Consider the following 11,675-nt stretch of genomic DNA (forward strand, 5'->3'; position numbering starts at 1 on the left):
TGAAGGCTGGAAATCACCCTAGAGGAGTCCCAGGTGGGGCTGACACCGGTTTGTGTCCCCAGCACCTGGTAGATTCAGGGCCCACTATTTGTTGAATGAATGAATGGATGAATGACATTTTTGCGAGGGTTCCAAGGACACAGGGGGTGTGGTCAGGCTATGCAGGGGCGGCTGGGGGGGGGGGGGGGGCAGCTGTTTATCCAGGGATCGGTACAGGACTTAGGTCTGAGTCCTTGGGCCGTCCCTGGGTTCTGTAGCTCCCACCCCTTCATTCTCCAGCTTCTCCTGCCACCCGCCATCCACTTCTTGCAACTAACCAAGCCATGCAGTTTTTTCCAAGCAACCGTCCAGTGGTGTCACTCCCAAGGCAACAGTCGTCCCTTCTCCCCTGGTGGGGTGGGGGGTGGACCAGGCCTCCCAAGTCCAACGGGGAATCGGGAAGGAAAGGGAAACAGAGAACTTGTCAGGAAATCCCAGGCTTTCATGAGGCAGAGAGGGGGTGGCTCTTGGGCTCCCCCAACACCCCGCAGAGCCGGGCTCAGGGCTGTCTGCTGGGGCCTTGGGGTGGGCATCAGGAGCACCCTGAACGAAGGAAGATCAGAGGCAGAACCCTAACCAGAGCAGACCTGAGCACACAGAAGCTGCTGGGAACATTTCTGCCTTCTAAATATTTAGACAGTGAGATGGATGGGCAAGTGACGGCCAGACCAGACCGGCCAGGCCGCCGGATATTTTGAGACAACTGTTCTTTTCATGTTCCAGGGTAATTCCTCTCGCCATCTCCCTCCTCCCACAGCCCTCGTGGCCACCCAGAGAAAGGAGAAATAGCAGCTGACCATCCCCTGAATCCAGAGGGTCCATGTTCCGGCCGGCAGGGCTCCAGGAACCATCTCCGGGCTGATCCGCCCGCAGCCATCGTTCATGTCCCTGAATTTCTGGCAGCTGCGGCCGGAAGACAGGGCGGGAGCTCACCGGGCAGATGTCAGCAGAGGGAGCAGGCTGCCTCGGACCCCGCTTTGGAGGGTGTTACCATGGTGCTGGTAGGTAGCTGTGCAGCCGGTAAGGGTGCCCCCTGCCCCTCGCCCCAGGCTGACAAAGGCACCCAGTTCCCCTTTTTCCCCTCAAGAGCCGGGGGGGCGCTTGAGTCCTTCCTCCCCGAGGCGGACCGAGAGAGGGACGTCCGAGAGTCGCCTTGGGCAGGCCTCGAGTACAGGCAACAGAACCAGAGCTTCAGCCGCTGGAAGACGGACTTTCGGAAGAGGATAAAGACCCAGGGATCCAGAATGGGGTTGAAGGCATTGAAACGGAAGGCCAGGAGGTCTCCCATCTCACTGCTGTCTGGGGTGATGGCCTGGGTGAAGCCGCGGATCTGAGGGCAAGCAGAGAGCGATCAAGAAGCACCCCAGGACTCCTCTGCCCCACCCCTCAACACACACCCCATTCTGGACCCCCTGTGGACCCCCTCCTCTCCCTTGCTCACTGGCAGAAATGAGGGAGGTGCGGACTGTCGGAAGGGGAAAGAAATAAGATGAGAACTAAGTAAGAAATGCATCCAGGGGCAGAGGGAGAGAAAGCCCCAGGAGACAGTCAGCAAAGCTCTAGAGGGAAAGAGGTGGGGCAGTGAGGCTGGGTCCCAGGGCTGTGTGTGTGTGTGTCCCATCTCCGAGTCCTCCATCACTCCCTCAAAGGTTTGGTGACTGTCAACTCTAACCCTAGCCCTTGGATTTTGCAGAAAAAGAAGCGGAGGTCCAGACAGTGTCAGGAGGACTGGGTGCCACAGGACCAGGATCAGCTCTGCTGCCCTCTGGGAGGGGCAGGGCAGGAGTTCCTGCAGGGAAGGGGTGAGGCCAGGAGAGCCCAAGGGCACCTACATGGGTGGGGCTGGAGAAGTGGGGAGCAGGGTGGCAAGGAGATCAGACCCTGGCATCAGAGGAGCCCAGGGTGCAGCCCTGCCTCTGTGTGATTGTGGGCAAAAGACATTATCACCCCTCCTTTGTAGAAATGCCGACAGAAACTTCATCACGTTTCTTGCTAAATTCTTGTGGAATAGATGCGTAAGATCATTCCTGAGATGATCGGAGAAGGGATTTCTAAACCACTGAGCACAGACTAGACAGAGTGCAATATTGAATGATGGATCTTATTAGTCTTACATGGGTAGGGGAAGGTTGGTGGGGGGGTAGCACTGGTGGAGAGGTGGGGGGCTAGGGATGTGGAAGAGGGGAGACAAGGGTCAGGAGGAGTCAAATGGAGCATAAGCAAGTGGGGAGAAACGTCTCCGTGAAGTTTGGAGTTGTCTGACTGTGGACAAAGTCTCTGACCTCTTTGAGCCTCAGTTTCCCCATCTGTGAAATGGGCGCAAAAGTGGCGGCTAGAACTGGGCGCTGCCCTCCTCCCCACCGCCCACCGGAGCTGCCCAGGGGACTCACCGTAAGAGGCAAGGAGCACACGGCCATGATGCCCGTCATGAGGGCCAGCAGAATCAGGTGGTCAACCTCGTCCTCGCCTGCCCGGGGGCCGGGGACCAGCGAGCCCTGGTGGCGCCTCTGCTGGCGGTACATGCGGCAGAGGCTGAGGGTGACGGAGCCGTTGCAGAGGACGATGGCGGCCACCAGCAGGGCCACGAGGCTGGCGTAGGCCAGCGAGAAGGCGCAGCCACCCGGCTCGGCCGAGCGCATGCGGATGAAGCACCAGCTGCCGGGGCAGTACTGCTGGTGTTGGCCCAGGCCCAGGAAGGGCAGCGAACAGAAGATCGCGCAGAAGGCGTAGATGGCGGGCAGCGCCAGGCGGGCGCGGCGGGGCCCGTCCAGCTGAGCGTAGAGGTAGGGGTGGCTGAGCGCCAGGCAGCGCTCCACGGCCATGGCGAAGAGGATGAGCGTGGAGGCCAGGCCAAAGAAGGTCATGGCGAAGGCGAAGGCGTCGCACAGAGCCGGGCGGCCCCGGGCCAGGCCCAGCAGCGAGCTGTTGCGGGCGTAGGCCGCGAACACGGCCGGGCTCAGGAAGCACGTGCCCAGCAGGTCGGTGACCGCCAGCCCGGTGACCAGCACGGCGAAGGCCGAGGGGCTCGACCGCCGCCGCGCCCCCAAGATGCCCAGCGCCAGCCCATTGCCCACCACGCCCGCCACGAACATCAGGGTGCTGGTGGCTGGGCCCACCGAGTCCCGCACGTACGTGAGGTTCCGGCATGAATCCGCCATCCCCGGCCTCCGGCTGCCTCCCGGACAGAGGGGCTGGAGGGGTCCCCGGGGAGGTGGGGGCTGGGAGGTGGCAAGGGAAGGGGAGACGGGTCCGCCCCTGTGATGCCCAGCACCTCTCTCCCTGCTCCCCTGGGGTCCTTGGTGCAGCTGGAGGCGGAGCGGAGTCCCGGGCTACCCTCCGCACTTCTGGGGCATCTATTTCTCTCGGCCCTCTGTCTCCCCAGGCTCTCTCCCCGCCTCTCCCTCCTGTTTCTTTCCTTCGCTGCCTCTGTCTCTCCGTCTAGTCCTTCACTTGCCAAGCCCCTAGTTCTCTCCTCCTCTGGCTCTGGCTCTGGCTCTGGCTCTGGCTCGGTCCCCTCCCTGGTCCACTCCTTTCACCTCGCCTTCCCTCCCTCCCTGTCTCTTCCGACCTGTCCCCTCCTCTGCATCTCGGCTTTCCCAGCCCCTTCTCACCGCACCTCTGCCGACTCTCCCAGCCCCTCTGTCCCCCTTCGCTCCTTCTCCGGGGTCTTGCTCCCTGGGTCTGTCTGGCTCCGAGTGGCAGCTTCTCCAGACTTCCCTCCCTCCTCGCTCCCGAACTCATCTAGCCCCGATCGCGCTCGCCCCGGGCTTTTCATTTCCTCTCTCTGCCCCGCCTTCCCTCCCCCTGCTTTCTCCAGAGGTCCCTTGGCTCCCTCCCTCCTTCCCTGGCGCGCTCCCCTCCACTCCCCTGCCCCAGACACCCATCCGTCTCCTGCGCCTCCCTCTCCCTCCTCACGTCCTCTCACGGACCCCATCCTGAACCACCTGCCACCTCCTCCGGCTCGCTCTTGCCTCTGCACCCTTCTGCCTTCCCCGTGCTGCCCAGCAGCACCCTGGGTGGGGATCACCTGAGTCATCATCTCCTTGGAATTGGGAGTCGCCAGTGGGGACCCGGACAGGACCTGAGTGGCATAGCTGGCCAGTCTGCAAGGCGGTCTGGGGGTGGCCTCTGGCATCTATTCTAGGCTCAGCCCCCTTGGGGTTAGGGCATTGCCTAAGGATTGAGAAACGACCAGGAAATTCTTCCCTTATGGAGTGTTTTCCAGGCTCAACTGAGATTTCTGTTCCCTGGATGCACTTCACTCCTTCCACAAGGCTGGGGGAAGAGGTGGCCCTGCCAGAGAAAAGAAATGCCAGTCCCTAGAGCCCTGTTGGTCCACAGGTTCCCAGCTCACACACACTCCCGCCCCCGCAGAGCCCTGGGGAGGCCGTGGGGGGAGGAGGGACCTGACATCCACGAGAAGGGGACAGCTCCCCCCGCCAGGATTTCCGCTGGTCAGTATCAAAGGGGAGCGCCCTCCCGCCCTCTTGTCTCTCACCCCAGCAGCCCTCCCGGGCCCCAGGCCAAGCGCTGGTGACCTTGACTTCAAGGAATAATATTTTAGCCACAGTCAGCCGTCCAGTCCAGGGCTCCAACACTGCTCTTCCAGAATGTCTCCCAGCCCTCCACAGACACATTGCCAGCCACACCACCCTCCCGCCTGTGTGGTCTGCCTGCGTGTACCCGCGGCCAGCACAGCGGTCACCAGTCCCTATTCCCACTGAGCCCATTTCCTATGCGGCCTCCGCACCCAAGGATCAGATAAGAAAGACCTCAGAGACCTTCTCAGATGCCCCTTATTTTTCAGGGAGGCCATTTAAATACAGAGATGACAAATTCAAGATCTTACGCCATTTGACTGGAGTTCCTGTCCCCATTTAACCACCTCCTTGCTATGGGATGGTCCCAAGGCCAGGAAGGGAAGCAAGGGGACCTCAGTTTCCTCGTCTGTACAATGGGGCAACACTGACTCCGTGGGCCTGATGGACTGACCATGGCCAGTGGCCCATCCGAGACCCCTCTTTGGAACAAGGCGAGAACCTGTGTAGATATCCCAGCACATCCAAGGCCGGGAAGAATGGTCCTGACCCCGAGGACTGGACACTGGGCGGCTACTGACTTCCTCTCTCTGTCCTTATGTCACCCCAGCCTCCATGACCACAATCCCCTCCCCTCTCCCCCATCTCCCAGTTCCCTATCACCCACGGCCAGCTGGCACTCCCAGCTTCCACCAGGATGGGTGCCCCAGCCCCAACCACACCAGGGGCTCTGGAGGGTGACCGTTCAGCCCTGCTCTGAGGGTGCCTGGTGTTTGTGTCTCAGGCCTACTTGGCCACGTGGTCCCCCCCTCATCCTCTGCGCAATCCCCAGCCAGACCAAAGGGAACTCAGGAAGTTCTCTCATATTAATGAAGGATGACGCCTGGCAGGCTAGCGTCCTGTCTCGGCATCAGGGGAGTTGCAGGGGTGGGAGGGGGTGCTCTGGTACCCAGAGCCTCCCTGTCACTGGCTTTCTGTTGAGCATTCGGGAAGTCCACGCTGCTCCCCTGACGGTACTCGCCTCCAGGCCTCGGTTTCCCCACCTTTGCCGCTGAGGGTCAGAAGCCCTGGCGACCTTGACATGAATTCTGTGCTCCAGAGCAGGCAGGAGAGGTGATGACTGTAACTCCTTCCTAAGAATCCCTGGAGTCCATGCCGCCGGGGTCAGACACGCTCACCTTCTGGGGAGCCCCCAGCCTCCTGCTCGAGAGGTCACCCAAGCTGGGCTGGGCTGGGCTGGAGGGTGGGGTGGTGGCTTCCGGGGGTGGGAAGAGCTGTGGGAGGGAACTGCTCTGAATGGGTGAGTCAGCACCTTCCCCCTGCCACGCGCTGCTGAGAAGGGACTTGAGCCTCCCCAGAGGGACCCCAGGGCAGCACAGCAGAAGATGGAGGACAGCCCCAGGAGGACTGGGAATGGACACGCAGCACCATGCAGGGGAGGAATGGGTACCCCGAAGGGAGCGTGCTACAGACTGGGCCTGTGAACTTCGTGTGTGGGTTTGGGTCACCTAAGTGAGCATTGTATCAGCATGGTGCGTGCATGTGTGTGTGTGTGTGTGTGTGTGTGAGCGGTGGGTATTCTTTCCTGTAAGGTCTCTTTGTGTATCTGTGTCTAGGGGTGTGTTGTGTCTGTTCATTGGTGACCACGTGTTTCTTCATGGCTGTGTCAGCCCACGTGTGTCCGTATGTATCTAAGCCTTGATGTTCTTCATCAAATGGCTGCCTTGCCTTTGTTGGGATGTTGTACAAAGTACAACAAGTACACGTTGTACTTTGTTCAGCTACTGAACAAAGATTCAGTTCAGTCACTCAGTCGTGTCCGACTCTTTACGACCCCATGGACTGCAGCATGCCAGGCCTCCCTGTCCATCACCAACTCCCAGAGCTCGCTCAAACTCATGTCCATCGAGTCGGTGATGCCATCCAGCCATCTCATCCTCTGTCATCCCCTTCTCCTCCTGCCTTCAATCTTTCCCAGCATTAGGGTCTTTTCAAATGACTCAGTTCTTCACATCAGGTGGCCAAAGTATTGTAGCTTCAGCTTCAGCATCAGTCCTTCCAGTGAATATTCAAGGCTGATTTCCTTTGGGATGGACTGGTTTGATCCCCTTGCAGTCCAAGGCACTCTCAAGAGTCTTCTCCAACTCCACAGTTCAAAAGCATCAATTCTTTGGTGTTCATCTTTCTTTATAGTCCAACTCTCACATCCTTACGTGACTACCAGAATAACCATAGCTTTGACTATACGGACCTAAATTAGAGACGGAATTTACTCTGCCTGCTTTTAGGGAGCCCTCAGACTGTTACTGGTGGGGTTGTTATTCGCTCAACAAACCACCATGTGTAGAGGGCTGAGGGACTCAGAGGTGGTACCATCCGAAGGGGGCGTGGTCCCAAGTGGCATTCGACAAGCAGTGGGAGTGGAGGGTCATAGCTGGAGCCTGGGCAGGCCCTCAGCTGAGTCATTCCATCCAGGCGAGTGTCCTCATGGGGACAAGCACCAAGCAAGCCAGGAAATGGGACCAGGACAAGCTCTCCCACTCCTGCCAGCCAGCGCCTACAGCTGCCTGCCCAGGCCTGCATCTGGTCGTGCTGCTGACCTAAGATGCCAGCTTGCCCTGGGCCTGACCCTCTCCCGGCTCCCGGGCTTCCGTCCTCCAGGCCTACCCTGGGAGAGAGCTGGCTCCACCTCGTACCCACCGCCCCCCCCAACACACATATGCCACCAGCTGCTCATGCCTGCCAGGCCCGCTTGTCATCTGTGCCCACTCACTGCTGTGAGGAGCTGCCGTGTGTCCATCCTAACCCATCCCTCCTTAGCAGGCCCCAGCCCCTTCAGCTAGAGGCCAGTATTCTCTGCCCACCACCCCAACTGCCAGCCCACAATGGGCCCTTGCCCACCTACTAACCGCCACTTCCTTCACCGGCCCCTGGTGTCCCTACTCTGCCTCCCCTGCCCTGCCTTTGCCTGGGCTGGGTGCCTCCCCTGGGATCCCCTCACTTCTGTCCCTCAAGGCCCCCTTTGAACCCCTCCGGCCCCTCCGGGGGTCATCCATTGGCTCCTACCACTCCAACCTCAAGCCCAGCTGACTAGGTTGTCTCTCCCTGCCAGTCTTCCATGTCTGTAAAATGGGGTTAAGCAGAGTCTTTGTGGGAGCTGCTGTTAGAACAGAGTGAGATGGGCTTGTGAAACCGGACTCCTAAGTGACGGCCATGATTAAGGCTCTTTCTGGCCTTGCTATGTCTACTCCTACTCTCCGGCCCCTCAGTGCCAAGCATGCAGGGTGGGGTGTGGAAGGAGGACAGCTGGGTGGGGCAGTCTGCAGCCCTGGGGTTTGGGGTGAAGTGGGAGGGAACTGCTGAATGCCAGCACTTCCCCAGGTATTCACCTCTGCCTCTTGGCCTGGCTCTGACTGGCCTGAGCCTGACCCCAGAGCTGACCTCACAGCTGGAGGTGGCAGGGAAAGGGAACCAGAAGTCACATCCAGCTAATGAGATTATCTGGTTTGGAGGCTGGTCACCCAGGACCTGCTCCGGCTTCTTCCTTCTGGCTTCTCATCTCTCTCAGCCTCGGTCTAGGTGCAGGCTCACCCACCCCTGCTCCTCCAGGTGGGCACACATTCCTCCGGCTCGCTGCCCCACCACTAGGTCAGCCAACCCCACTTGCTTCTCCATTCCCATTCCCCAAGATCAACTCCAAGGTCCCAGGGTTCAAAGGGTCTAACAGGCCAGGCTCAAGAAATCCGTACACTTCTGAAGTGCAGAGCTCTGGAATCCTAGCCCAATTAGGGGACAGGACCCTAGCATCCTGACCCCAACAGGGTTCAAAGACTCCACAGTTCCAGCCCTCTGAGTTTCTGAGATTCCTTTGCATTTCAGGTTCTAAGATGCAAGGATGCTGAGTCTGTGAAATTCCAGAATCTTTCTGGCAACTTCCCCTCAGCATCACTCCTCCTCCCTTCAGCTCATCCTTGGCTCTCTCTGTCCCCCTCTGTCTCCCCCGGGGCTCCCACAGACATGATGCAACCAGGGCTGGAGCCAGGCTGAGAGGTGGGAGGCAGGAGGGAGATGTAATTACAGCGTCTCTTGCCTCAATTCAACAGGAAGCTCAGATTTGGGGCCCAGGGGACCCTAATTCAATGTGAATAATGGAGCACTTGCCAGACGCAGGCACGGGCCCTCTGGGAAGGGGAGGCCTAGGGAGTCATCTCCACCAGATCCAGGGGTGCAGACTCAAGACAAGAGGGCTCGAGGAGAGGGGAGGGGTCACAAACTCAGTGGACCTCAGACCAACCAGGTTAAATAATTAAGCCCATAGCTCACCCAGTCTGCATTTCTTTATTTTCAACAGAATCATGGGTTCAAGGCATTTTACCTTTCTCTTCATTTCTCTGTAAGAAGCTCCTGGCACAGGCTCTGTGGTAAATAGTGTCTGATCCCCAGTGTCCCTCACTGGGAGACAATAGGGTGTGGTGGGGACTTTGGCAAACTGGAAAGCCAGGGCCCCATATCATAGCCTCTGGTCACCCTGGAGATTGTGCAGTTCTGAGGTCACCCAGACCTTCCAAATGGAAGAAGCCATCAAGGTGGGCGTTTATGTGAAGTACTCTCATTTAACTGCTGGCATGTAGGTCCTAAAAGGGCTTCCCTGGTGGCTCAGTGGTAATGAATTTGCCTGCAATGAAGGAGACATGGGTTCATTCCCTAGGTGGGGAAGATTCCCTGGAGAAGGAAGTGGCTACCCACTCCAGTATTCTTGCCTGGAATATCACATGGACAGAGGAGCCTGGTGGGCTACAGTCCATGGGGTCCCAAAAAGTCAGACACAACTTAGCAGCTAAACAGCAAATACAGGTCCTGGAAATCACCAGTGTATGAAGTGGGAAACACAGAAGAGAAATCAGGACTGTCACCGTAATCCATGTCCTCAGAAAAAAGGAAATAGAAAAGAATGTACGTACTGATTTGTCTCCTGTAGCCCCACTTCTCTCTTCTCTACCCCATGTTTAACTCCCACCCTGTACCAGCTCAGATGTCCCCTCCTCCAGGAAGCCCTCCCTGACCTTCAAGCTGAGTCAGGCCTTCCCTCTGAATTCCCCCATCCCAGCTCTGCCCACTCTGAATCATCACTATCCCAGGACAGCTCTATCACTCCCACTGGATTCTGAACCCCAGGAACCCGGGGCCAGGGCTGTGTTGGTCGTGTCCATGACCCCTGTTTCAACTATTACAGGACCAAGAGTGTTTGGAAGAATGAATAAAGGAACAGGGACAAGTTCAGTGCTTGTGGGGGTGGGACTGTGGTAGGGAGTAGGCCCATGTGTAAAAAGGGGCTGGAATCATTCAGGGGATGAAAAAGGTGGGTACTGGGTATTCTAAAGACCTCCAGCCCAGGAGAGAGGCAAGAAGAACCGCCAGCTGAGAGGTTCAGGGAGCAGGAGCGTCCAGTCTTCACCCCATTATCTCTTAGCTTGTGACTCTGAGTAAGGGACCTCCTTTGGCTCAGTTTCCTCATATACGTAGCCAATTGCTTTCTGGGGCTGTTGGGACGATTAAATCAATTCAGGATCGCGGGAACACTCCGTGGAGGCCAGAGCCAGGACGTAGGATGTCCTCTGATAATCCCCCTGCCGCGCATCCACATAACCTCGCCCCACACCCCCACACTCCACACACACGAAGAAGGAATGAGAAGGGACACGGGCTTCTCCATGGTGGCCCCAGGTTCTGCATGTGCCTCAGTTTCCCCGAGAGCACAGGCACCCCCGCAGTCACCACGTTTATTGGATTCATATTTTGACGGGGTAGGGGGGTCGGGAGGGCTCAGAGCAGGACGCAGAAGAGGCGCTTGTCTCGGAAGGGGTTCTCTGCGGCGGGTACCGGCGTCACCAGCGGGTCCTCTTTGGCGTGAGTCTCGCAGAAGGCCAGGAGCTCGGCCGCTGCCTGCGACACCTGCGGGCACCCAGGGGGAGATGTCCACGCCCCGCCCCGCCCCGCCCCGCCCCGCCCCTGCCTGGGCCACGCCCCGCCCCTGCCTGGGCCACGCCCCCTGCCTGGGCCCTTCCTCGAGTCAGGCCCGCCCCCGTCAGGCCCCGCCCCCGTGTCCAGGCCTCTCCTATTGCCAGCCCCCGCCCTTAGGCCCCGCCCCCTCTCGGTCCAGCCCCCTTGTCCAGCAGCTCCCCACCCTCCACCCCCCCTCCTTGGAGTCCAGTCCCGTTCCGAAGGGGATCTTTCCACCCGGGCTCCCGGCTCCACTCCCAAGTCTGACCAGTCCAGACTCCAGCCCCGGAGCCCGCGGCCTTCCTCCCCACCCCGACCCAGCACCTTCATGCGGTCGATGTTCACCTCCAGCTTCAGCTGCTCCACGGTCTTCCGGGCCTCCGCGATCTTGGCCATGTTGTTGGACATGGCTGCGGCGGGGAAAGGTTAAAAGCCGGTGGGAGTGGGGGCGAAGGAGTAGGCTAGGGCAAAGGTGGGTCCCCAGATAGGGTTGGCGGTGGCGGTGGAACCCACTAATAAGGGCGTGCGTGGAAGGGCTCACCGATGCGGTGCCCAGAGTGGAGGAAGAGACAGGAAAACAGAAGGAAAGGGGAGCGATGGAGATCTGCGCAGATGGGGGGCCAAGAAGCCGGCCGAAAGGGGGACCTAGGAACAGGGACGAGAAAGCCAAGAGAAGGTTTGGAGGGGTGCACAGATGGGGTACCTAGAGGCAGGTGAAGGAGGGATGAGAGGGAAGGCAGGAGGGAAGCACAGACGGGAGGCCGAGAGGCAGGGGGAGGGAGGGACAGAGGACAGGGACACAGGTGTTAGATCCAGAGATCCAGGTGTCCTCGCCTCCCGGGGAGAGCGCAAGAGCCAGGAGGGGGCCCTCCCCAGGCCAATTAGCAGGGGCTCCCCGGAGCAGAGGGAATTAAGATCACCGCGGGAGGGGCCAGAGGGGGCCTCATTAGGGCCTTGGCAGCAGCTGCCCCCTCCGCCCCCCTTGGGGGGCCCCCCATCCCAGCCCTGGCCACCTCAAAGGCTCCTCTGCTCATTAGCAGCCTTAGAAAGGGCTGGAGAGGGGGGCAACACAGCCAGGACTGGGAGAGGGACAGGGAG

At 59.4% G+C, this 11,675-nt stretch overlaps 1 protein-coding gene across 1 annotated transcript; it reads right to left on the reverse strand.

The window, feature by feature from the left end:
• Positions 1-441: 441 nt before the first annotated feature.
• PTGIR (prostaglandin I2 receptor) lies at positions 442-3,197 on the reverse strand. Its single transcript, XM_052656684.1, has 2 exons — positions 2,430-3,197; positions 442-1,369 (listed from the first exon to the last, which is right to left on the reverse strand). Exons 1-2 carry the CDS (start codon positions 3,195-3,197, stop codon positions 983-985), a joined length of 1,155 nt encoding a protein of 384 aa, XP_052512644.1. The 3' UTR covers positions 442-982.
• Between the last annotated feature and the right edge of the window lie 8,478 nt (positions 3,198-11,675).

Source organism: Budorcas taxicolor, chromosome 18, assembly GCF_023091745.1.
Source record: "Budorcas taxicolor isolate Tak-1 chromosome 18, Takin1.1, whole genome shotgun sequence".
In the NCBI taxonomy this organism is placed as follows: Eukaryota; Metazoa; Chordata; class Mammalia; order Artiodactyla; family Bovidae; genus Budorcas; species Budorcas taxicolor.

What these genes read in the sequence shown, in the direction of transcription:
- PTGIR (XM_052656684.1), bottom strand. Translation starts at nt 3,197, where the DNA reads ATGGCGGATTCATGCCGGAACCTCACGTACGTGCGGGACTCGGTGGGC. An exon ending in TGTGCTCCTTGCCTCTTACG is followed by an intron (nt 1,370 to 2,429) that starts GTGAGTCCCCTG and finishes GCTTGCCCTCAG; the next exon opens with ATCCGCGGCTTCACCCAGGC.